This window comes from Crinia signifera, chromosome 9 (genome assembly GCF_055691185.1).
Source record: "Crinia signifera chromosome 9, ASM5569118v1, whole genome shotgun sequence".
Classification (NCBI taxonomy): Eukaryota; Metazoa; Chordata; class Amphibia; order Anura; family Myobatrachidae; genus Crinia; species Crinia signifera.
The window spans coordinates 29,015,306-29,041,536 of record NC_139225.1 but is presented as its reverse complement, the minus strand read 5'-3'; the positions used below and the strand labels follow the sequence as shown (position 1 = coordinate 29,041,536).

The following is a 26,231-nucleotide window of genomic DNA, read 5'->3' as shown; positions in this document are numbered from 1 at the left end:
TGTTGTATGACATATGTGTCATGAGAAAGGAACGTGCTGGGAGATGCTGGTTTCTGTCATTTTTGCTTAATCTCTTTATTAGTAGAGAGGCTGCAAGCGGAACATAATGATGCTTTTAGTGGGGTGTGCGCTGACAGCATCTGACGCTACAAGTACATACACAGCCTGGAATGTTCCCGTTATTAGAGCAGGATCATAAAACATCTGAGAGAAGCCGGACCGGTGGCGCTAATAACCTTTAATAGGTTGTGGATTGCAAGGTGGAGCCGCCTCTCCTCTTGTAGGTTATACTGGCACAGAAGCCATTGCATCTTGCTGTACCGTATATGGCTCCTCCGCTTGATGACTTGTCTACCTAAAACTTGTCCACCTAATGATTTATACCCTTACAGATGCACCCCGTGATACCAGGGTTGCAGGTAAAGAGATGATCGAAGAGGTTACGTTATTGTCCCTGCGGCGGGGCGTAACTAGATATCAGTAGGCCCCATAGCAAACGTTTGTAAGGGCCCCCCATTTACCAACTGATGGTGATAAATGTATGTAAAACATATTACTTAGACAGTAAAGATGGGCCCCCCTCAGCTCTGGGCCCCATAGCAGTTGCACGCCGTGCACCTATGGGAGTTACGCTCTTGATCCTGCCTCCAGCTTTATCTACCTTGAGTTGCATTCCTGACCGTGGAAGTTACAAAAGATCAGCATGTCCTCCAGCTGGTGGCCCATGTCGATTTTCTGCTCGTCCGCCAGCTGGTTAAACTCAGATGCAAATTTGTTGAAGGCGCTGGCGTACTGCACACTCTCATCTGGGTACTCGGAGGACACATTAGTATGGGAGCGATTTCTACGGTGGATCAGTTCTAGACCGGAGTCCTGCGGAATCAGCAAAACAAAAGTAATTAGCCAACCGGTAGCAGCCACATGTATATAATTATCTTATAAACGGAGGTTGTATTTGTGTCACATCATTCGGTATCTGCATACCCTCCAACATCTCAGATGCCAAAATCGGTACAGGGGGTGTGGCCATAGATTGGGGTGTGGTCATGGATAAAAGAGGTGTGGTCATGAACCTTTAACTATCCAGTTCGTTTAAAAGTTTGTCCCTTCCTGAGGGTTCCTGATGTTCTAGAAGCGTAGGCACTGGGCAGGAATGTCCCTATACTCCTGACAGTCCCGTCGGCTGTGCGGGGTCTGGCTGGCAGGAAAGAAAACTGCTGGTGACGTCATGCTGCTCATTCTTGATCCTGGTGGCGGCTTGTACTAGTCACTGTGCACACAGCCTGCTGGGACTAGTAGTCTGCCCACAGCTATACCGCGTACCCTGGGAGATGTAGTCCAGGTTGGCCGCTCCCTCACGCTCCCTGGGGAGCAGTCGGTGTTGTCCTGAACTACAACTCCCAAAATCCTTTAGAAACCGGTACAATCGGTACTGGCGTTTTTAGCCGGTACAGACCGTTTAAAAAAAAAACGGTACTGTACTGGCTAAATCGGTACAGTTGGAGGGTATGTATCTGCAGCTGCAACCCGAAAGAGGTGACAGGAGAAACAGTATGTGACAAGGGGGAGATGTATCAAGTCTTTTAAAGACTCTTGTTTATTGTATGCACCATGGTAGTGCCCTAGATCATTTTATGCCCCATGGTAGTGCCCTAGTTCATTTTATGCCCCATGGTAGTGCCCTGGTTCATTTTATGCCCCATGGTAGTGTCCTAGTTCATTATATGTCCCTTGGTAGTGCCCTAGTTCATGTTATGCTCCATGGTAGTGTCCTAGTTAATTTTATACCCCATGGTAGTGCCCTAGTAAATTTTATGACCCATGGTAGTGCCCTAGTTAATTTTATGCCCCATGGTAGTGCCCTTGTTCATTCAATGTTTTATGATAGTGCACTAGTTTGTTTTATGCCCACTGTAGTTCCCTAATTCTTTTTATGCCCTAGGGTAGTGCCTTAGTTAATTTTTTACCCCATAGTAGTACCCTAGCTCACTCTATTCCCCATATAATGTACTGACCAGTATAACATCCCCTAAACACATATCCATTACCATTTAAACTCACTAAAAATGTGATGTCACCCAGCTACACAGCCATATCATACACAGAAGAAACCATATCCCATTGTTCTCTTAGATTATCTCATTTTATTTGCTGATACCTCAAGTGCTTCATCCCTATTGGCCGCTTATGAACCATAAATGTCAGACCCACATCTGCAGGTCCTTCAGGGATGAGAAGATCGCAGTTTATAATGAGTGTAAAGATGGTGAAGATGGCTGTGCAGGCAAAGGCAATTTTGACTAGATCATAGACTATCACTACTTAGACAAAATCGTTTAGTCAAAATCACCAGTGCATCTAGCCAAAATCTCTCTCAGTATTGCTTAGTCAAAATTGTCCATTAGCCAATATCTCAGCGTGTGTATGGGGCTGGTAAAACTTTTAAGATGTTTACTCTAAAGGAGTGTACACACGGTGAGATTTTGGCAGGAGATTTTGATTAGATAGTCAAAATCTCCTAGAAGGTTAGCCAAAATCTTCCTATTGTTCTCCTGCTTAGACAATATTGTCTAGCATAGATTGACTGTGCAGGCAGTTTTGACTAGATCATAGACTATCATATACTTAGACAAAATCGCTTAGTCAAAATCTCCAGTGCAATAGCAACAAAATGGAGAAACTTGCGCCTCTGGACTGCAGCACAGTCTTCACCGAGGGTTACCACACCAATCGATAGTTTTGTACAAAATGGTGAAGAACTATTGCGCTGTCCCAAATGACAAGAGGGGTTCCTCAATCCTCTTCTTATTCCACTGGTAGTCAACCAAACAATAATATAAAAATAAGTCAAGGAGAGACTTTATCATGGAAACTGTATCATAAAGTTTTCCATACACAGTACCCAGTCTGTGTTACTGACCTGTCTCCCTTGCCCTATTTGCACACAAAGGTTTATTTTAGGATCCACAGCTGGTCCCACGTCCCCAAATAAACAGGGCTTACCTTATGGTTATGCCCTACATGCACATATAGGTATGTTTAGTCCTCAATCATGGATTCTTTCGACCACGGACCAATTAGATACTCCAAGTCATCCACAAGTAAAAAAGGGGTTTAATTCGACAGAAAAAGTTCCAGATAAAAAATTGCCTATTGCAATTTTTTTATCTGGAACTTTTTCTGTTCATCCGTATGTATCCCATAACAACCACTCGCGAGAAACACAACGTAACACACCTCGATGGTGGTAACACAGGCATTTTATCATGTAACATGCTCAAAAACACACGCCACCCTGGCACACGGATACTCTTACGTAAGGCCTGAGAACACAGGGAGCAGACATTCCAGGGGTTCACACCTGCAAGGAGGCAACCATGGCGAAGCTGCTCTTCATGGACGAGAGTTTGACGCTGTTCAGATTGCAGATGGTGACCGCCGGGAACTTGAGCTTGGCGCTGGAGATGAGCATGATCTTCTCGTGTGAGGGGTAACTGTAGTAGGTCATCACCATCTCCGTGCACTGCCAGAGAGCACAGCACAGGGCAAAGCTCACAAAGGACAGCCAGACCAAGCGGCGGAACCAGTGGCGGGAGCGGAAGATGTTGGGTATACCGTGGGCCGAGGTGTGCTGCAAGATGGTCCGGCCCAGGTTCCTCAGCGTGGTGGTGTCGGAGGATCTGGAGGCCAACGTCTTCATTTCTGGGTAGCTCATTCTCAGCTTAGAGATCAGAGAAAAGAACCAGAGATCAGGGGATGCCCGGCTTTTATATCTCCCGCCGTCCTCCTTAGGGGCTCTTAAAAAAACAGGCGTTTTAAGACCCAAAGGTATAACGACCTCTAATCCAGTTTCCCTTTTGTTGCGATGACCTGTTACCTTAGCGACAACTACAATAATGATCTAATTATAAGCGCAATACAGAGAGAGCTTCTAAGAAGCTGCCTATGATGATACCCAATTAAAGGAAGACTGGATGTTCCCAAATAACTTTAATACTGATCATTTTATTGCTATCTGTTATGGCATTAATGTGATATAAATGTGTAATTTTCACTGCGCACATCACAGCTTTCATATATTATATAGGAATACCGCTTTATACATACACTAGCGACGTTCACACAGAAGCCGTTTTGAACGGGAGCGCGCATCGTCAGCGACAGTTGATTCAGAACTGAATTCTCAGGCTGGGCGATTATCAATAGATTGCGCATGCGTACAGCCGGTAGCACGCATGCGCAAGGCCGTCCTGAATTTTTTTAAGCGCTGTCCGTTTTCAAGGTGATTGACAGGAAGCCGGCGTTTGGGGGTGGTAATCGACTGTTTTCTGGGAGTGTCAGGAAAAAAACAGGTGTGCTCATGTGTCTGAGGGGACGTCATGTGACGTCAGCTCCGCCCCCGATCTGACTGTTTTTATTGCAGCCGCCGAGTAAGTCCTGGGTTACACAAATCATTCCATGGCGATATTTAAATGTTGTCATTCCGAGAAGGGAAATAACATAGGCTTTATCGTACAATGACACAACTCACAAATCTTACTGACCACATTATTACAGGTGATTAGCTGGTACTTTATCTCTCTCCACTTTGCCTCTCTCCCAGGCTTGATACATATCCCCCCACAGATATCACTTCCCTCACAAGCAACATTCTGGGGCAAATGTATGATAATGACATGGTGAATCTTCCCTCTTTACCTATTTACTGGGGTGAAGTAGGCAGCATTCGTGCAAGTTGTATTATGAACTCGGCTGACGGTGAGAGTGAGTGATAACTCCGCCCTTCCTGCGTTGCCTTCTCAGCGGATCAACCTACTGTTGATTAGGGATGGCGATCGGCGCAGCCATCGATAGCAACAAACTACGTGATGGATAACCATTGATAGTTTTAGCTATCAAAGCTCATCCATTGTTGTTGACTGACTGGCCAATGGGCCCATCAGAACATGGGGGTGGTTCTTCAGGGTTGTCAGGGGTGGAGCGATGCTCCGTTTCCCGGTAACTTGGGGGAAAAACCCATAAGTGCTACCATGACATTGATGGAGGTAAACGATCTGGTTCTCCCCCATCGATGGCTAAAGTATTCGACATCGGCCAAAAACATCAATGATTTTGAATCATCGATGGTTGATGGCCATCCCTGGTGCTGATGTGCTGTGTGTATCTCCCCCTCCCACCGGCGCCAGTGTGCATGTATTGGACCTTGCTATTACCGTGAGGCCTCTCATGTGTAGCCTGGAGTCAATCCCCTAATATGTACTGATTTGGGCACAAAATTGTATATATATATATATATATATATATATATATAATCTATAGGGTTGACTGGCACTCTCTTCACTGAGGTATATGCCACGGTGCCTTCCTCGGATGGGTATACAAACAGTAGAGTTAGATTGAGGGACCTGGGGGGACCCCCAAAGAAACAGGCGGCACTCGATCAGCTGGATGGGTAGAATCCAAATTTTATGTGCAAAGTTTTCAAAAGAATACAAGCATGTCTGCCAACGTTTCAAAGCCGGTGCGGCTTTATCATCAGGGCTTGTGTAGCATGAAAAGTGCGTGTAGTGCTGTGAAAAAGAACAGGAGCTATGTGTTTTCTTACCTTATATCTAGCAGCATGTTCTGTTCCCCAGCATCTGTGCTTCCCTGCAGCACTTCCTGAATCGTAGCTCCGCCCTCTGACATCATCGGGCCGTTGCCATCCTCGGATGTGACGTCTGCTGTGTGTGTACCCGGCTCCCCTGCACGCCTCTGTTCCTACGGCTTCCAACGACACACTGTTCTCACCATCGGTGTTCCCAGTGGGTGATCCTGGTTGGCGATAGTGCTCCGGACGGCTGGTAGGAGTTTGCCGGGTCGTGTTGTATATACAAAAGCCTTGTGGTACCCAGCCCACAGCGTTCTTTTTTATGGTACAAGCAATTGTTTGTCTCTTTTTTTGAAAGTGGTTTTATGATCATTTTAATAAAACTGTCATTTATGCACTATGGAGCGCCCCTCCTGTCCTCTTTTTTGACATATATATATATATATATATATATATATATTCAGTGTTTGGATTCCAGGGAGCACTCATCCGGTTGTCCTGATTCATATGGGCCAATATTGTTGTGAAAAAAATCTCTTTGAGATCTTATTTGGTTTGGTGCAGATTCTAACCCCCATTTACCAGGTCCTAAAGATCAAATCTATAGGCAATATATATGTATTTTAATGATTTGTATTGTTGACGTCATCCGGAAAGTGTATATGATACTTTATCTCATACAAAGTGCCATTTGGTTGTCAAAAAAAACTTTGCTTTTAAGCCCCTGATGAAGTCACCTTTCTGACGAAACGCGTTGGGCCTGCTTCACCAATGGATTAACAACAAAAAAATCTGGAGAATTAACAAATACATGTTGTAAAAAAACATTTGTGTTTTATATGCGGCCCAAGAGGCACCTTTATATTAAATTGTATTGTGTTTTTACAAATTGTGTATTCATTTCTGGTAGCGCACTCTGGACCTCTCTATATATATATATTTTTTTTTTTATTTATAGCCACAAACTAAAAAAAAAAAAAACATTACCCATGTTATCATAAGTGCGCGCATATCGATGGCAATTGAATGGACCCCTATACGTCTTATTTGCTGCGTGGCGTAATTTATAACACTATTCATAAGTCCTATCACAGGTGCTCGCAGTGATATTATGTCTTCATTAGAAGATACTGGTGTTGTGTGGGGGTTTTTTTTAAGTACATTTTAATGATCTGCTTCCTATGAATAAATAAGGATAATCCTCCTGAATCCTGACCTAGTTTTGTGGTAGGCAGCAGAGCTGCTCATCAATATGTCATCGTTCTGGTCCGAAGCCATATTTCCTGTAAAGAAGAGCCTTATTTTGCTGATTCCGGAGCATGGTTCAGAGATGGATCCAATGTCGCCTTGCACATCTGCCGCTATGATATTGTCTGACAGTGAGGGAAGGGGGAGTGGCCATTGGCGTATTATAGTCAATGGACATCGTACTACTCAGATGGCGACATTTCACTTGTGCCATGATCCGATGATGTGTCCTAGGGTTCTATTCTAGGGTTCAGTAATACAAAAAAAAACATGACTCGGGAACATCGCGACCATCGCAACATCCCTTTTTTAACTGCAGGAACAGCCCAGGTACACAGGGGGTGGGGGTGGGGGGGCTTGGAGGGCAGTTAATTTACACTTCCCCAGCGGCTGCTATTGTCTGCAGCGGCTGGGACAGGGGTCCTGCAATGTTGACCAATCAGCAATGATCGGCAGCAGGGCAAATACCGGGAGAGAGCACAGGGAGGCAGAGGGACCTTCCAGACCCTTTGAGAGTGTGCTGCCTGTCCCTGGGGGCCCCCCACAGACTGCTTTTTAAGAGACTGCTCTGGTTTATAAAAGTCTTTGGGGGCTCCTAATGTGTGGGGACGATCGCCCCTGTGGCCCCTTGGTTAATGCGGCCCTGCGCCACCTGCTCCAATACCATATCGCTATCACTGCTCCGTTCATGCAAGCAGCAGGAATAACTCATCCATCACCACAGAATCCGGTCCAACATCAGCCAATCGAATTGATCTTCTAGTCCCCTTCTAAATTCTAGAGATGGACATCGGAAGCCCGATACTTAATGAATGCTGGGCTGCCACCATTGATGCTCTTAGTGTAATGCTAACTAACCATCGCAACAAAAGAATTTCATAGGGAAAAAACATTGCTATGATGTGCACACGCATAAAACACGTGTTCTGCGGCCGTTCTCATCATTAAACAGCTGAATTCAACTTGACTTTAGCATCAAGTAGCCATCGCTTCCACGCCATTTCATTGTGGTTCCCATTGTTGACCTACTGCTTGTGTCAATTCTGTCGACCTTAGCCATGTCGACCTATTTCAGTTGTCACCTTGAGCCCTGACAACTTTCAGTGATCAACGCAATGCATGACAATCTAAATAGGGTCGGCCTAGTGACCCAGGTGGACAGCTTGCTCATTCTAACCAGTCAGCTTCTACAGATCATTGGATAGAATGTACTTGATAGTTTCAACCTGATTTTGGTGTGTAAAGGCCCCCATACACACACTAACTCGATTTGGGACGATTTCACTAGTCGATTTCACTAGTCAGACGGCTTCCCTTCCTTCTGCTGTGTGTGTCAGTAATTACCAGTTAATTCCCTTTATGTGGGACAGGAATTTCCTGAGCCTACCCCTGGAAGATATTGAAGAGAGTTACAATCACAAAGAATAATCGTATGGGCCTATACAACCCGAAAACCTCACAACTGTCCTGATTTATGTGTGATGGCCTTAATTTGAGATGTGGTATGGGGCATGGAGCAATCCATGAGATTGATTCTCAGGAGCGGAGAAACGCGTTGGTGTCTGATGTTGTCAGGCATGACCATGTATACTGGACAGCCATAGTAATATATGTTGCCCTCACCTTTACCATTCTGTGCCTACATGCCCCCTCCTCGCTTGTCTGTACCCTATATGCACCCCCTCCTCACATGCCCGTATGTGATCAGTGAGTGAGCTCAGTAGTTAGAGTAAAGGCCCCCACACATTAGGACGACCTCTCTCTGACCTTCCCGAGTGGCAGGATTGCATGCGATATACTGTATATCGTATGCGGCCCTTTTGCTTACGATCCCAGCCAAGCCTAGGGATGGTCATTGACCATCAATGATTCAAAATCATCGATGGTTTATGACCGATGTACAGTAGTTTTGCCATCGAAGGGGAGAACCAGATGGTTTCCCTCCATCATGTCAAAGCATAACTGAATAGTTATTTTTCTCTTATTCAAGGGGCCGGATAATGGAGTATAGCTCCGCCCCTGACACCCGTAAATCCCCATCCCCAGGTTCTGGTTGGCCCACAGGCCAATTAGTCAAATAAAAGGGATAATTAGACTTGAAACCATTGATGGTCATACATGACATAGTCTGCTACCATCAGTGGTGTTTTGCCCAATCACCATTGATGGTAAAAGCATTGATGGCCATCCCTAACCAAGACTGCCCACTCAGATCGCTTCTGCAGCAGGTGTGACATGCATGGTCCGGTGTGAAGCGCACGGGACTGTGCATTGCATCGGACCTGCTGTCAATCACATGAAATTTGGACACTTTTATGCGATTGATCACCGCTATCGCATGTAAATCACTTAGTGTATAGCTAGCTTAAGTTCAGTGATCTGCCCTTCACACAGTTATCAGTATAAGCTTAGATCAGTGCCTCACTCCGGGATTAGTAGATGATGAGTATGAGGTGATTTATGATGAGTGAGTGTTAGCTGAATCAGTGATCCGTCCGTCCCTCACTCGGGGATCAGTTAAGTGTGAGCTTAATCAGTGTGTCCTGAGTCAGTGCTCAGTGAATGTGCACTCAATCAGTGTGCAGTCAGTGATCAATGAGTGTGAACTGAGTCAGTCCTCAGTGAATGTGCATTCAGTGGTCAGTAAGTGTGCGTTCAATCAATCACTATCACTATATGTCACCCAGTCATAGTCACTATATGTCCCTTATTGGTTGATCAGTTAATGTGAGCTGAGTAGTGAGTGATATGTGAGTGTGAACTGTCAGTGATAAGTGTGAGCTCAGTCAGTGATTTGTCCCTCACTCAGTGATCAGTGAATGTGAACTGAGTCAGTACTCAGTAAGTGTGCACTCAGACATCAGGGAGAATGAGCAGTCAGTACTTGTTGAGTTTCCACTCATTGATCAGTTAATGTGAACTGTCAGTGCTCAGTGAGTGTGCACTTTGTGGTCAGTGAGTGTGCACTCACTGATCAGTGAATGTGAACTTTAACTGATCAGTACTCAGTGAGTGGGCACTCAGAGATCAGGGTGAATGAGCTGAGTCAGTACTCGGTGAGTGTGCACTCAGTGATCATTGAGCTTGAGCTGATTCAGTACTCTGTGAGTGTGCACTTCGTGGTCAGTGAGTTTGCACTCACTAATCAGTGAATGTGAGCTGAATCAGTACTCAGTGTGTGCACGCAGAGATCAGGGAGAATGAGCTGAGGCAGTACTCAGTGAGTGTGCACTTCGTGGTCAGTGTGCACTCACTAATCAATGAATGTGAGCTGAATCAGTACTCAGTGTGTGCACTCAGAGATCAGGGAGAATGAGCTGAGGCAGTACTCAGTGAGTGTGCACTTCGTGGTCAGTGAGCGTGCACTCAGTGAGTGTGAGCTGAGGCAGTACTCAGTGAGTGTGCACTCCGTGGTCACTGAGTGTGTGTGCTGTGCACTCTGTGTGGTCAAAGAGCGTGCGCTCAATTCAAGCATACACTGACTCCAGAGCCGGCCCTAGCCTAAATGACGCCCTAGGCAAGATTTTGGCTGGTGCCCCCTAGCACCGCCACTAGTTCCGCCTCTGACCCTGCTCCCCTTTCCCAACACCATCAACCCTCATCATAGCAGTCATCATTTTGGTGTTCCTACCCGCAATATTTTAAATAGAAACAGTGCACACATTTGGTGCGCAGCCCAAACAGGGGTCTGTTCTTGCTGGGAAGGGGCATGGCCACCGAATAGTACCCCCAATTCAAATTATGCCACACAGTAGTGCAACTTTATTCACATTATATCATGCGATGGTGTCCCTTATTCACGTTACATCACACAGTAGTACCACTTTACCTTATGTACATTACTCCTCACATTATTCACATTATACCCTTAGAAAAAAATCCTGAGAAAATATTGTATTTTAAGCACCCTCCATGGCCACACTGCAACCCAGCACAAAGTAGTGTGTGCTGGGCAGAGGAGAAGAGCTGCAGCTGCTGCTGTCACTTAAGGGGAGGGGGCCTGGGGCCCCCCACTGGGCCCTTCAATCAGACTTTGGTCTAGGTAATTTGTACCCCCTACCCCTTTCTCTCGGCACCCCTGATAATACCACACAGTAATGCCCCTTACACATGACACACATTATTAATGTCCTTATAACCATAATGCCCCTTACATATTATGCCCTTCATACACATAATGACACACATAATGCCCCTTACACATATGTTGCACATTTTTAATGCCCTTATACACATGACACACATAATGCCCATTACACATATGTTGCGCATTATTAATGCACTTATACACATGACACACATAATGCCTGTTACACATGTCGCACATTATTAATGCATTTATACATGACACACATAATGCCCCTTACACATATGCCGAACACTATTGCACAATCAACCCACCCGCAGACAGCACTCGCACAGCCGCTAACACTGTGACCTCTGCCTCTGCTTTGATACAGATGTTTCCTCATACATCTTAACTCAATAAGCCATGCAGCTCCTGGCCAGTTCTGCTAACGTTGGGTGCCTTTTTTGCTGAAAATTCATCTTATTTGCATTGTTATGTGACCAGGATACACAAGGAGCTTCCGATGATTAAAATGATATGTGGCATGAATATATTCTGTGTGCGACTGTGGCTGTACCTGCATACAGAATGTTATGTTACAGTGATTTCCATGAATACACTATTTCATATGCAGATACAGCCTCACTCACACACAGAATATAGGCATGCTGCATATCATTTTAATCAGCAGAAGCTGCTGATGCCCCTAGGCATTCCAAATGCCCTAGGCAATTGCCTAGTTGGCCTATGCCTAAGGCCGGCTCTGACTGACTCACTCAGTCTCAATACAAAATCTGAATCTGATTCTTTTCTCTCTAGAAATCAAACCGAACGTCTCCTACCATCCGTCCAATGAGCGGCGAGCAGAGGTGCACCACGGCCAATCAGCGTCTGGCAGTGGCGGTGTGCGCCCAATGAGCGGCGTGCAGGGGGGCAGTGGGTGACGCTGGGGCTCAGCGGTACTGGGCAGCAGCTGCTGTGGGAGTCGGGGCTGCCACACACAGAACACCGGGTGCCCGGTCCCCATGGAGCCGCAGGCGGCAACCACCAGCCAGGGGCTGCCCCGCGCCTTCCTGCACAGCCTGCGCACCTTGTTTGATCTCCTGGATGACGGGCGGCGCGGCTACGTGCACCTTCGGGAGATAGAGCTGCGCTGGCGGGGGGCGGACACCCGGGAGCTGCCCCCCGGGGTGCTGCAGTGTCTGCGGAACGTGGCGCCCCCCGACGGATACCTCACCTTTGACCGCTTCGTCCTGGGGCTCCGGACATCAATGTTCAATGCCCAGAACCGGGAGAACCAGCAGGTGGGGGCGCCCCGAGCTCCGGCCAGAGCCCCCGGGAAAGTGGGGTACCCCTGCAAGCCCCAGCCGCTGGGGGTGCGCTCCATCAACGGCACCAATCCCGGTGGCAGGACGGCCGGCAGCGTGCTGCAGGGGAGACTCAGAGCAGGTAAGCAGGGGCTCCCTGCAGAGGGGGGTATTATATAGGGGTGCAGGACATGTTGCTATATAGGGGGTTAAGCTAAATCTGAGGGGGCAGTTACTTGCAGGACAGGGGAGCACCGGTGGGGTGACTGGGGGCAAGAGAGGGGAGCACTGGTGGGGTGACTGGGGGCAAGAGAGGGGAGCACTGGTGGGGTGAATGGGGGCAAGAGAGGGGAGCACTGGTGGGGTGACTAGGGGCAAGAGAGGGGAGCACTGGTGGGGTGACTGGGGGCAAGAGAGGGGAGCACTGGTGGGGTGACTGGGGGCAAGAGAGGGGAGCACTGGTGGGGTGACTGGGGGCCAGGGGATGGGGAGCACTGGTGGGGTGACTGGGGGCAAGAGAGGGGAGCACTGGTGGCCAGGGGATAGGGAGCACTGGTGGGGTGACTGGGCAAGAGAGGGGAGCACTGGTGGGGTGACTGGCGGCCAGGGTATAGGGAGCACTGGTGGGGTGACTGTGGGCAAGAGAGGGGAGCACTGGTGGGGTGACTGGGGGCCAGGGGATGGGGAGCACTGGTGGAGTGACTGGGGGCAAGAGAGGGGAGCACTGGTGGGGTGACTGGTGGCCAGGGGATAGGGAGCACTGGTGGGGTGACTGGCGGCCAGGGGATAGGGAGCACTGGTGGGGTGACTGTGGACAAGAGAGGGGAGCACTGGTGGGGTGACTGGGGGCCAGGGGATGGGGAGCACTGGTGGGGTGACAGGGAGTACTCGTGGGGTGACTGGAAGGCAAGGAGGTAAAAACCCCGGTGTGTAGCCTGGCGCAAGGTGGGGACCCCAATGGGGTGACTGGACAAGGGATGGGGGACTGTGATGGTGGGAGAGGTGTTACATTACCATGTGCTAGTGCACTGCTCCCACCTCCGCATATTTCCAGCGGGTATCCTTGTGGGGCTCTCTGCACCCTAAAAGTGGTTTATTATACTCTTATGTACCATACTTTCTGGTTACCCTTCCTGCATTACTCACCCACCACATGTGGGTTGGGATCATTGGGTCTACAGCAAGTTGGTTGACAATAGGGTTTTTCACAGTTTTTTTACCTGAATATCGACACAGTTTCCAGTGCACCGCATCCCCTCACTTCGATCGCGATGTTTCAGGCACGGTGCCTCACTGCGATCGGCACACTATTTTATTCTCCCACCACGCCCTAGTGGATGGTAGGGCATCAAAATACCACCTGTCAGCTAAAAAAAACCTGTGAAAAACCCCATGTCGACCTAGAGTTGACACTGTCTACTAATGACCTGTCGACCTAGACCTATGTCGGCCAACTTTCTGTAGACCCAATGACTATATCCCCCACATGTTATGCAGCCAGATAGGTGAATATTATATTAAATACTCATATAACCGTGTCTAATTACAGCTGGACATAAGATGCCCTGTGATTGGCAGCCCGATTCACACCTTATAGGTGCTGCAGGAAACGTCCTGCCCCTGCCACCCGATCTGAGACCACCCTTTCCGAATGTGGGCAGGCAGCCATTAATAATAGCGGCAATAAACCATTAACAGCAGAGTATATTACAGTCCCCCAGCCACCGACATCTGGACCCCTTCAGTCAGTAACCAGTTAACCTGCCGGCGTGGCTTGGCACTGCAGCAACGACCCCATTCTTTCCCTCCCAGAGGGGCATAATTCATGCGAGCTCCAGGCTTTTGTTCCTGTATCGTGTGTTATTCTATGGATCTTGCGAGAGAGCTGATTTTCCATGCAGACATATGGAGACCATTAACTTGCTGCTGCCTGTGTCTGAGAAATGAGTTGGGCCCCTTCTAACACACACATTGGTCCCAAAAAATGTATCCGACAGTGAACATTTCTCTTGGGAGCTGTATACTCAGGTGTCGGAGCCTTATTGTTCTTTTACGCAGCCACAGAACTGTTATTTATCACGGTTCTGGCTGTAGAAGCAGGTGAATATCCTCTGTAGGGTTTAGTTATGGCCTGCGCTTGATGCCAAATTATTGATCGTCTCCGCATTCGAGCTGCGGTTTTCTGGGAGGCGATTTTAGGAGGCCCTTTTCCAAGATGGCGGCCGGTCTGTGCCACAGGACTTTAAGGTGGCTCAGTGGAAGTCTGAACTAATGTGACCCGGAAGTGTTTCTGTGTATTTGGCTAATAAGCCAAGCTAGCCATACGTCAGAATGACCTGCATGCAACCTGAGCGGTAAAACAAGCAATTTAAATCTGCGTACGACCGCAAGGAAAGCCGATGGATCTGACCTGCAGCACGTATGATCTGAGTATTGACCTCTCGTCCTGCTGGGCCGGGCATCGTACCAATATACCTCACAACGTGCCCACAATCCATCTCACAACACCTCAAAATTGTACATTCGTGCCTGATGACGTTCAGATGTATGGCCAGGTTAACTTGTTGGCACCCAGGTCTGGCCTAGTCTCACAAGGAGGCGTAAAATGTGCTTCAGTCCTGGAATGTTTACACTGAGCAGGCAGTGTAAATCTCCACACCTATTCCGCCTGTCCTTTTGGCCTCGGCCTGGCTCAGTGACAAGGCCTTATCTCATCAGGAAAAGCAAACATTGGCAGTCAGGTGGGAACTAGCCCGGTCCTGCCCTCAGGGGTGACTGACGGTGGGGTTGCCACTCCCATTACCAGGATCCATATTCCTAAACTTGTGCTGCAATTCATTCTCTGACATTGCTCTATGCATGATATTAAGACCTGTGCCGCACTCAGCTCCTTTTATTGCGTAGGTGCACTGATGTGATGCCTGCAGGCAGTAATAGGTCGGCGCTGTATGGTGGCCATGAAACTTGTGCGATTTTGAGGCTGTTTCAAGTCTTAAGGAGCCCATAGACGCTCCGTTGCGTCCGGCTCCGTTTTGTACTATGCGATGCGCGCTCCCGGGCATCACATAGTACGGTACAAAAAGTATGTGCTGCACATACTTTTAGTACTAGGTACACATCGGATCGCAGTGCATGCACACTGCATGCACTAGGGATGCGATCCGATCCGATGTGTACTTTAAAAGTACAGAACGGACCGAAAAACCGGACCGTGTATTACAATGCATTACATTTAATTTCTCTTCTGAAAACCCCCATGGGGGAATAACTTTCTCCTCATAACGTAAGCTGAAGTGTGGAGATGGGGCTATTATTTCCGGCGTGTTCTGTCATGAATAAAAAGCTTGCGTTTCTGAGCCTTAAAGCTCTTCGGTAAATAAAAACCAGGCGTACCTTCCCAAAAAATTTTAAGCCTATACATTTTTTTTTAATTACATTTAAAAATACCTCTCCCTGCACAAAAAAAATTCACATGGGCCTGTGAAAACTCTGACAAGATGGCCGTGCATCCATACAGCTGCTGGTGAACTACACATACCAGCATGCCATTTCACAGTGTTGCAATTAGGTCAGGTGAACGCTGTGTCAGGGCACTCTGAGATGTGTAGTTCTACAGCATCTGGAGGGGCCCCATGTTGAATGAGTAAGATATTTGCTTTCTATCCGGCTTTCTGTAGGCCGCATTGGAACAGAGGTGAAGATAAAGCACAAATCAGTCTGCAACTGCTCATGCTACAGGCAGTGTTTGAAAAATACCAGTTAAGAGTTGATTGGTTGGTACTTTTATGTTTCTTCAAGATTTGCTAAATCTGCCCCAGAATGCACAAGGTGTTGCTGCGCTAGGTAGCAAGGGCATATGGTACTTTATCTCTCTCCAAGATTTGATCACTCTTCCCCATAGTGCACAAGGTGTTGCTGCTCTATATAGCAGGGGCATGTTATACTTTATCTCTCTCCAAGCTATGCTTAATCTTCCCTGGAGTGCACAAGGTTTTGCTGACCTATGTAGCAGGAGCGTGTGGTACTTTATCTCTCCCCAATCTTTAATCAATCTCCGCCAGAGTGCACAAGGTGTTGGCTACCCTATATAGCAAGGGCATATTGTACTGTGGGTCAGATGCACTAAACTTCAAAAAGCGATAAAATGGAGAGTGATAAACAACCAACCAATCAGCTCTTGCCTGACATTTTTCAAACACAGCCTGTGACCAAAGCAGGAAGGAGCTGGCAGTTTATCACTCTCTAATTTATCACTTTTCTTTGAAGCTTAATGCAGCTGGCCCTGTATCTCTCTCCAGTCTTTGATAAATCTCCCCCAGAGTGCACAAGGTGATGCTGCCCTACATAGCGGGGGCACACGTTACCCTCATTGCAGCAGATGTCGTCTCCCTTCCAACAGGGAGATCTGATTGTTCAGCTGTCTCTTCTGCAGACACCCAGTGGCTAACCGGTGGTATCTTTCCCCAACAGGAGAGGAGGCCAAGCCCATGTGTAGGTCACACAGCGAGTCCACCGGACAAGGTATGGCCGACCATTGTCGCATCCAACATGGCCGAAGTGAGCACAGGAGACATACCATCACTAACGGGGTGGATTACAGCTTGGTAAGTGCCCCAGGCACCGACGGACGGGCGATTTCGAATCATCGATGGTCGATGGCCATCCCTACTCGTTTACTTCAAACCACTCCAACTATCCTAAAAGACTTTTCCCAACAGCTAATCAAGCTGCACCTGGTTTGCATTTGCATTGGACTCTTATGTTGGTCTTGTGACCCCCAGTCCTTATGTATATGTATACCGGTATTAGCTGTTACATTTATATAGCGTAATACTGTAGCATACTGCTAGCATACTATCCTATATAATAATTTTTATCTTAATAATTTTTTTATCTTATTATTATTATAAATACTATTTGCATCTAATATTATTATTGTTCAAATTGCAGACTATAATAAATATCCACTTTTATTTTCACTAAACCCCTGTGTACGTAATATTATTCAGATTGGAAGTATAGCGCAGGGTGTACATCCCCCTTGTTTCCTTCTTGCTGTCCATGTGTGGTGGGATTGTAGTCCCTTCTCATTAGTGATGTGCCCGTCACAGTCCTGTCCCCCTCTCCCAGGGATTGTTCTGAGGCATTGTACATGTTCACGTCGCCAGATTTGCTTTTCAATGGCATCCTTGCATGTGATTATCACATCCATGTGTGTCAGAAGGTCCTGCATGCGGGTGGTCCCTGAGAGGTGGGGACTAGAGAAAAACAAAGGACTAAGGATTCTATGTACCAAGCGGGTTGGGATCATATGGTTGACAGTCATTAGGTCCACATGGAAAAAGGTTGACATAGTTATAGGTCGACAGGTCGTTAGTTCGACAATGTCTAGGTCGACATGGGGTTTTTCACTGGTTTTTGACCTGAATGTCAACACAGTCGACATGGACACAGTCCATGCACTCGCTATGCGTCGGGCATGGTGTCTCGCTACACTCGGCACACTATTTTATTCTCCCACCACGCCCTAGTGGGTGGTAGGGCATGAAATACCGCCTGTCGGCTCAAAAAAACAGTGAAAAACCCCATGTCGACCTTTTGACTGTCGACCTAGACACTGCCGAACTAACGACCTGTCGAACTAATGACCTGTCTACCTTTTCCCATGTCGACCTAATAACTGTCGACCATCATGCTGTAGACCAAATGACCGCATCACATTCCAAGCCTTGGAGAGACATAAAGTACCAGCTAATCAGGTCCTTTTCAAACACTCCTTTAATGTAACAGCTAGGAGCTTATTGGCTGCTACTTTATCTCTCTCCAACACTTGCATCAGGAGATCTGCCAATGGCCGGGAAGTCCAGGAACAGAGCATTTTGCACCTAATGGAATGGGTCATGTTGGAGGGTATGTACATGGGTTTCATGAAGCAGTGAGAAGTTGCCCATGGCAACCAATCAGCTGCTGCGTATAACTTTATAGAATGCACTTGAGAAATGTTACCTCAGCGCTGAATGGTTGCCATGGGCAACTTCCCTTTAATTCTTCATAAATACATCCCATAGTCTCATCCTGAATGCAGGCGGTTCTGTGTTATCTGTTAACACCCCGGGGTCCTCATTTACTAGGACTTTTAAGTTCTTTGGGGTAACTTTACTAAGATGGGAATTCTATTGAAAATGGGATGTTTCCCATAGCAACCAATCAGAATCTACTTCTTTATTTAGCACCTTCTAGGTGATGATGGATAGCATCTGGCTGGTTGCCATGAGCAACACCCCATCTTCAACAGAGCATCTTCGTAAATAAACCTCTTTATATCTATGTTACTAGGAAGCTTCTCAAGAAGAGGATGACCAAAGAGATGTGACACAATTCAGCTATTCAATTTTTGCTCCTGTCCTGTGCGGCCAGCGCCAGCCCACCACCCACACGGGGTCACTAATGAGCGCGATAACCAGCATCAATTAAATGTAGGTCCTGGGACTTTCCGTCACTAAGCGCGAAATCGGGTGGCTATAACAATTGGATCCCCTCTAATGTATAATAAAGCTTATTTGAACCCAATATATTCTACCTTTTAACAACCAATAGACTGTTATTAGTTTTATTATGATAAAATTATCCATTAATATCATTAGAGAAATATTTATCTTTGAACACGTGTGTTATAGTGTTCATTCTAGCACCCGCCATCTTTGAAAACCAATGCAGTTCCTCTTCCCTGCCTGGGGTGTCGCTGTCTGCTGTAGTGCTTCTAGCACAGTGTGGTCTTTATATCGGCACTGATATGCAAACCAGACCTGTGCTAGAAAAACCACAGCAGACAGTGACACCCCAGGCAGGGAAGAGGAACTGCATTGGTTTTCAAAGATGGCGGGTGCTAGAATGAACACTAGTGTGTTATTTCATGCACTGGTGGTTAGTGCATGCAGTCAGAGATAATATTATTGTTGCTTATTAGGGTATGGGTCACTGTGTCGACCCAATTTAGGTCGACATGCATTGAGTCGACAACTGAAGGTTGACAGGTCTTAGGCCGACACATGAAATAGGTCAATGGTTCACACTGGGCAGAAAGGTCAATACAAGCATCGTGTCGACAATGGGATATCACAGTTTTTGTCCTGAATGACGACATGAACACCGTCAAAGTGTACTGCGTGGCTCACTACGCTCACCATGCTTTGGGCACATTGCCTCGCTGCCCTCGGCACACTATTTTATTTTCACTCAACACTATAGTGGAATGGGCATGAAATAGCGCCAAAAAAATGTGAAAACCGCATGTCGACCTGTCAGATAGTTTCTTATTTATTTCAGCACCTTCTTGAAGTTGAGAACTAGCGTCTCATGGTTGCTATGGCAACGTCCCATCTTTAATAGAACTCCCAAGATTTAGTTCCTGTCACAAGGAATGGTGTTCTTGTCTGGTCACAATTTAGTGGACTGCTGACGGTCATGTTCTAGCTTTCTAAGTACCCTGATGTCTGTGTCCGCAGCTGAAGATGATGAAGGACATGGAACACGAGAAGGATCTTCTTCTCCAGGGACTGGAAATGGTGGAGAAAGCTCGAGACTGGTACCTCCAGCAGATCCACGCCGTGCAGGAACAGCAGAGGAACCTGGGGAAGACAGTAAGGCTTGCGGGGAATGCGGGTTGCCTGATTCGGCAAATCAGACACATGTGGAGACTGTGAGCGGCCCCACTTGTTAATTTGCTGATCTTTAGATATGTCCGCATACATCTAGCCTTCTTGTGCATTAAGGCAGCCCTTCTAGTCGCTGCATTCCTTTGTGGGACTCTTACGCCAAGGGAGGTGGGGTTTGTTCCAGACTTTTTTCCATTAAGATGCATCTTCTGTGTGTGACGGCGGCTGTATCCGCATACGAAATGCTACGCTAGTGTTTTCCTGGGAAACACTGTAACATAGCATTTTGTATGCGGATACAGCCGCACACAGAATATAGTCGTGCCAGATATCATTTTAATTAGCAAGGTCTGCTTGTGCACCGAATTTACGTAGTGATGCAAAAGCCACAGTCCCACCAATAAAAGTCGGCCGACATTAGCAGAGCTGCCCAGGAACTGCTGCCTCACTCCCAATGGGCATCTTGCGGTTCATGGTGTGTTGATGCTAAATATATGAGGACACAGTGTATAATAGAAGAATATTCCCAGTGTGTTCGGCATTCGCATAAAGAGTCGGATTCAGATTTACTGCCGTGTTACAGACTGATTGGAAATGACAGTTAGGAGCTAGATACATGACCGTTATTTGTTTGCTTTGGACAGCTTCTGTTTATCACTCACCAAGCACATTACATACCCCCACCCCCAACAGCAAGATGCAGTTCTCCAAGTCAGACCGTTGGGATTGCTGCCCTCTTCTGGCTAGAAAAAAGTATTGCATCTGTGCTGCAGGATGGCTTCAGTGTGTGGTTCCTGACTGTGTGTCTCTTTCTCTTTTTTTTTTTCCCAGGACTACTTTTGTGACGGGCAGTATGGACCCCTGACCCAGCTGCTCCCCAAACTGCAGGAAGTGAATCGTTGTCTGAGTGACCTACTATCTCCATGCAAGGTGAGACCCTCCCTCTCCTCATTCAGGAGCTTGAGCCCCCTCTGGCATCATTATCAAGTCACAGCACAGTTGCCCTCTGCTCGGTATTGGCCGTTCCCTTTCTCCATGTTTATCCCTATCCTGCCCGCCCTTGGTGCTTTGGAGTGCCTGTAAGCCTAACCACTGGGCACAAGGTGGCATATTAATCCTGGGCAGTAGTATAACCTTACCATGCATGAATATAGAATTCCCCCTAGTTGTTTTGCGCCAGGCCTGGACACTGTGTGGCGCTTTAGATGTTGTGACACTACACGTTCCTGCATGCTTTGCCTGATAGATAATGGCAGGGTGTTCCGGGAATTGACGCTTCACTATAAATATATTGTCTAGGTCAGTGGTCTCCAACATTTTTTGGGGGCGTGAACTACTATAGATAAAATAAACCACCTGAAGAGCTACTAAAATAAAAAAAAGAAATCTGCATAATTGAAAAAATGCCCTTTACACATTATGCCACACACTGTAATGCCCCTGACACATTATGCCACATACCGCAATGCCTCAGACAATATGCCACACACTGCAATGTCCAATATGCCGCATACATACCTCCCATCACTGGAGGCAGAGGAGAAGGTACAATCGTGGTACTCCTGCGAGACTTCCAAACTTCCAGCCAATCCACCATAACCAGTTACTATACCAGTGGTGTGCAGCAGGTGGCGCCATGCTCCTTCTTGCTTTGTCAGACCTCTTTGTTTATATATGTTAACACTTGTTTAAAATACCTGGCGATAAGTGATTACAGATGGCTGTCTTTATATGTGAGGAAACGTATTATTCCAAATTCTCACGTTAAAGGAAACTTGGCCATTTGGAGAGGTAGTGTGTCGCTCAGAACAGTCGCTTATGTGTATCAAGTTGTTTATCACTGTCCGATACAATATTCAGTATAGGTCAGGCATGTCCAACGTTGGCCCTCCAGATGTTGTGAAACTACACATCCCAGCATGCTTTGCAATAGTTTTAGCATTCTCTAATAGCAAAACTGTGGCAAAGCATGCTGGGATGTGTAGTTTCACAACATCTGGAGGGCCAACGTTGGACATGCCTGGTATAGGTTCTCTGGGTAAACCTGAAATGCTTGTCTTTTCACTCATTAGACTGGTATGCCCTCTCCTCCTGTGCCTGCCACCCACCTCCTGCCTGGGCAGCAGCAAACTGTTAATATGCTGAAGGAACAGAACCGGTTGTTGACAAAGGTGAGTCAGTTTTATGGGCCAGATGGTTTACGCTCTCTCTCACACACACACACGCGCACACACACACACCGTGCAGCAGATGTGCTTACTAATGTCACCTTATTACCATATCTAGGAAGTGACGGATAAAAGCGACCGAATCACCCAGCTGGAACACGAGAAGTCGGCTTTAATTAAACAGCTGTTTGAGGCGCGAGCCCGGAGTAACCCGGAGACCAGCACAATGGACTCTACGTTCATATAGAATACCTTCTTCATGTGTTGCACCGGGAGCGATTGCCACGGTACCGGTACCCACGGCAGCTGCCGTTTCGATGGTGTCTCAGCAGAACCTGCTTTCCTCCGTACACACATTACTGCGAAAGGACCTGTTGCTGGAATATGGTTCATGCCCAAACTAACGGCCTGAATTTATTTTTGTGCTAAATAATCGTGTTAGACTATTTGCTTTCCCAGCCAGATGGGATGAAATGAAAGCTTGATTTACACCTTAAACACTCCTTGCCCGCTGCTAAATCAGGAAACTACCAACAGGGTAAAACGAGAAATCGTTTCAGCTCTTTGCGATGTTTACGGACTTCAACATTTACAGAGATGTTCTTTTAAATCTTATTTTGTCCTTTTTTTATTTTTTTTATCCTTCATTATGGATCTTTCAAGTTATGCGCTTCATCCTAGAAAACGTGTGTGTAGTAATGCGATTCACCCACAAGAGGGCAGTGAAGTAACACATCAGCACAATATACAGCATTTCGCTTCGCTCCTATAGACATCAGTGTTATTGTGTTATCTCTTTCATGGACTGGATGTGAGGAACCAAGGACTTTTTATCCTTATCGACTGTCGCATATGTCTTGAAATCCCCTTAACATTTTATGTTTACCTTTCTTCTGTTCTGTTCATGTTGTCACATGGTTTCTCTTTATGGGGAGTGTACGGTACAGGATGTATGGTGATATTCACAAATCTCTTATTTTCCTTTAAAACTAGAAGAATTTTATGTTGTATCAGAATATTTTGGGCTTTCTAATACCCCTTTCGCACTTGCAAAAATATCCCGGGTTTTTGCACATGAACGCACATCAACCCGGGATTTAGCTCAGTGTGAAAGGGTCTTGAAAGAACATCCCGGGATTGATTACGGAATCGACCCGGGATGCGGTCAGTGTGAATGGTCCCGTACCCGGGATCGGGTACACAGGACTTTAAAAAAGCTGCTGATTGGAGCTTTCTTGGGCTCAGAAATGCTGATGTCATCTTTCAGAGCCTTGGTGTCCATTTCTAATGACATGCATATGTATTTGCAGGGATTTCCCGGGATCAGTGTGAATGGGGCTGTCCCGGGTCGATCCCAGGTCTGAGTGCAGTGTGAAAGGGTACATTCCTGGGTAGTGTCCCGGGAAGCATCCGGGAACACATTCCCGGGTATGACCCGGCTCTGAGAGTGTGGAAGGGGTATAAGAGAGGTGATTTGTAGAACACAAATGGTACGTGTAGGTTTAATACTTGTATTTTATTTTCTATTTCTGCCACCCAAAAGTACACTTGCATATTGCCAGTTTCTGCCACCTTCCAGGCAGCGATTGTCTGCACACTGTTAGGCAACTACAATGGGTTAATCTGTAAGATAGTACAGAGATCCTCAAGTACCTTCAACAGCATATGTTTTGTGTCACAGGTGCGTGGTGCATGAATGTATTTTTTCTGGGTCACTCATTTATGCGACCTGGTTCCACAGGTGGAAGTCCTGAAAACGTGACCTGTTGAGGAAACTTGAGTGTAGGAGTTGAGAACTGTGATCATAACGTACGACAGCTCAGAGTAACAAGGGCTGCTGGCTAGGTGGGGATTTAATAAATAAGACAAGGGGCATATATTGTACAACTACTGTACTTTGCAAATAGCTGTTGCGTTTATGTATGTGTTTTCGAAGAGCCGCTCATGTTTATGGTCCTGTTATCTTGCCTTCAAATTACCAGGATCGGTGTCCTAATTGGGGGGAGTATGCAGGGTGCGGTAGTGGGCAGTGGGAGGAGTCTAGGTTTAGTGGGGAGACTTAGGCCCTTATTCTGATCGGTGCGGTAATATCCGCGTGCGTTCGTGCCGCCGATGTTTTGTGTCGGCGCATGTGCAGAGGCGTCTCTGCGCATGTGCGAGCGGGGCGTACGGCCAAATCCCGCATGAAATGTGAACACTCCGAACAGGGGGTGGAGAGGGGCGTGAAGGGCTATTTGTGCTCATTACCATATGCATACGCCCCGTGTTTCATGGGCGTTCCCGTGAAAACGCTGGGCGTACGTATGGTAATGCGGCCGTGACGCACGTGTAGGGGGCGGACATATGACATCGCCAGATGTCAGCTGCCCGCCCAGATCCCTGCTTTTGCACGGAAAAATGTCCGTGTGGTCTGAGGTTGCGGGAGCTGGTGGAACACTCTGTCCTGCATTCGATGGTCTGCGACCATCGAATGATGGGGGAGGTTCCCTGAGATGGAGGAGGCGTATTCCGTGAAAAATACACGTGCGGTCCGTTCGGACAGCTTCTTACCGCGTACGGACGGAGTTGGCGATCCGTATGGAAGGCGGGGTTTCGCGCGCACGGTCCTGGCCGCATAATCGGATCCGGCCGCACCGATCAGAATAAGGGCCTTAAGGTGCCCACATATGATTAGATTTTTTTTAAAGATATGGTCATTTCCAATGTTCATCGCACCTGCTGATTCCTACAGCAGGCGGAAAGTTAAACGACCCATCGTTCCATGTCCCGGAAATGGCATCTCCCAATTTTCCGCCATGCCAACAGCGGATGTCGGGAGCGGAAGGCCCCAAAACCGCTGATAACGGTCACACACAGAACGAATGAGTAAACCCTCTGATTGTCTACTAAATCGTTCTGTGTGTGACCGTTATCAGGAGTTTTCTGGATTTCTAGGGAAAGTGGATCGGATCCAAAATCTTTCTGTGTTTGGGCACCTTTAAAGGTAGAGTGGGGGGGGGGGGGGGTTAGGGTGCTAGAAGACCTGGTGAGGGAGAACAGATTCCCATAGACCGACTCCTTCCCATACTTAATCATTTTGCAAAACAATCAGAACATCCCCTAAACGAAGACTACACCGGATTGCACCCATTTGTAAAGTGTCATTTTTGGAAAATAGTTTGTGTCCCCACTAAAGAATATGCAGGCCCAAATTCTGACAAGCACCCGATCATGTGGGAAATACCTTTTCCCTCCCTCCGGGCAGCTGGGAAGATTAATAATAGTTCCCAGTTCTTAGATTCAGTTTCGGCCACTTAATACTTCTGTCGCAGCTAATTAACCGTTAAATGCAGCACAGAGTGTTTCAGCAGGGGTTGCGCTGCTCTGGGCCTGCTGAAATAATTGATGCAAATGCCTTCACCCCCGTGACCTTGCAGATGTTGCAACAGCAGCCAGGATCTGTATCGAGACGGCGGTGTTCGTAATCCACTGATTGTGTACAAACACACCTCCCCACCGACAATCATTCCTAGACCATCAATTAATCACCCTAACAGTCATCACTGACGGGGTAGACCTCATTGACAAACACTCCTCTATGCTAAACGAAGTTCATGCAACCAGCTGGTAGAGCTGTGCTTGTATGACCTGATGTACAGTACTGTCATGTTTACATATCTGTGTGATATCTGCCAGAGGAATAATATAAATGTGGTACAATGATCCGAACCAATAAAGATATTTTGCCAAACTTTTGTGTATTTCATGTTCAATCAACCTGTTTTTTTTTCTTTGCTGTTTATTATTGTCCTTTGCAGGGCTGCGGAGTCGAGGAGTCGGAGGAAATTTCACCTTACTCGAAATTTCGAGTACCTGGAGTCGGAGTCGGCAAACAATGCACCGACTCCGACTATTATAATTAATGACTTCTCTACTGTAAGAATAAAGACCAATGCATGCAGTGCCTCACGTAACCGCAAAAAGAACACGTTAAGTGACCGTGAAAAAGCATGCTTTTCATGTGCTTCACTATAACGCACAATTCGGAGCACCAATACTTATAAATGTATTCTCCCTTGTAGTTTACAACTTATTTCCAACGTTCAATAAGGTTTTCAATACCTCGTTGGTAGAAATCACCTGGTGTAGACTCGAAAAATTCATTCAACCAAGCTCTCCCACCATACGCACAACATCTTTTTATGCGGATGAAGA

At 46.9% G+C, this 26,231-nt stretch overlaps 2 protein-coding genes across 2 annotated transcripts in view; one reads left to right on the top strand and one right to left on the bottom strand.

Moving 5' to 3' along the window:
* The window catches only part of LOC146035293 (epithelial sodium channel subunit gamma-like), a 29,281-nt gene extending 17,121 nt beyond the window's left edge, over positions 1 to 12,160 (bottom strand). The window contains exons 1-3 of the mRNA XM_083158654.1: positions 11,750 to 12,160; positions 3,362 to 3,721; positions 662 to 873 (exon numbers count right to left, since the gene is read on the bottom strand). Coding sequence (XP_083014780.1) covers positions 662 to 873; positions 3,362 to 3,721; positions 11,750 to 11,752 — 575 coding nt within the window. The 5' untranslated portion in view covers positions 11,753 to 12,160. The remainder of the gene's footprint in view (positions 1 to 661; positions 874 to 3,361; positions 3,722 to 11,749) is intronic.
* Positions 11,811 to 25,767, top strand: SAPCD2 (suppressor APC domain containing 2). Its single transcript, XM_083158655.1, has 6 exons — positions 11,811 to 12,356; positions 16,685 to 16,818; positions 19,720 to 19,854; positions 20,701 to 20,799; positions 21,942 to 22,040; positions 22,156 to 25,767. The coding sequence occupies exons 1-6, from the start codon at positions 11,933 to 11,935 to the stop codon at positions 22,282 to 22,284; spliced, it is 1,020 nt and encodes a 339-aa protein (XP_083014781.1). The 5' UTR covers positions 11,811 to 11,932; the 3' UTR covers positions 22,285 to 25,767.
* Positions 25,768 to 26,231: the final 464 nt, after the last annotated feature.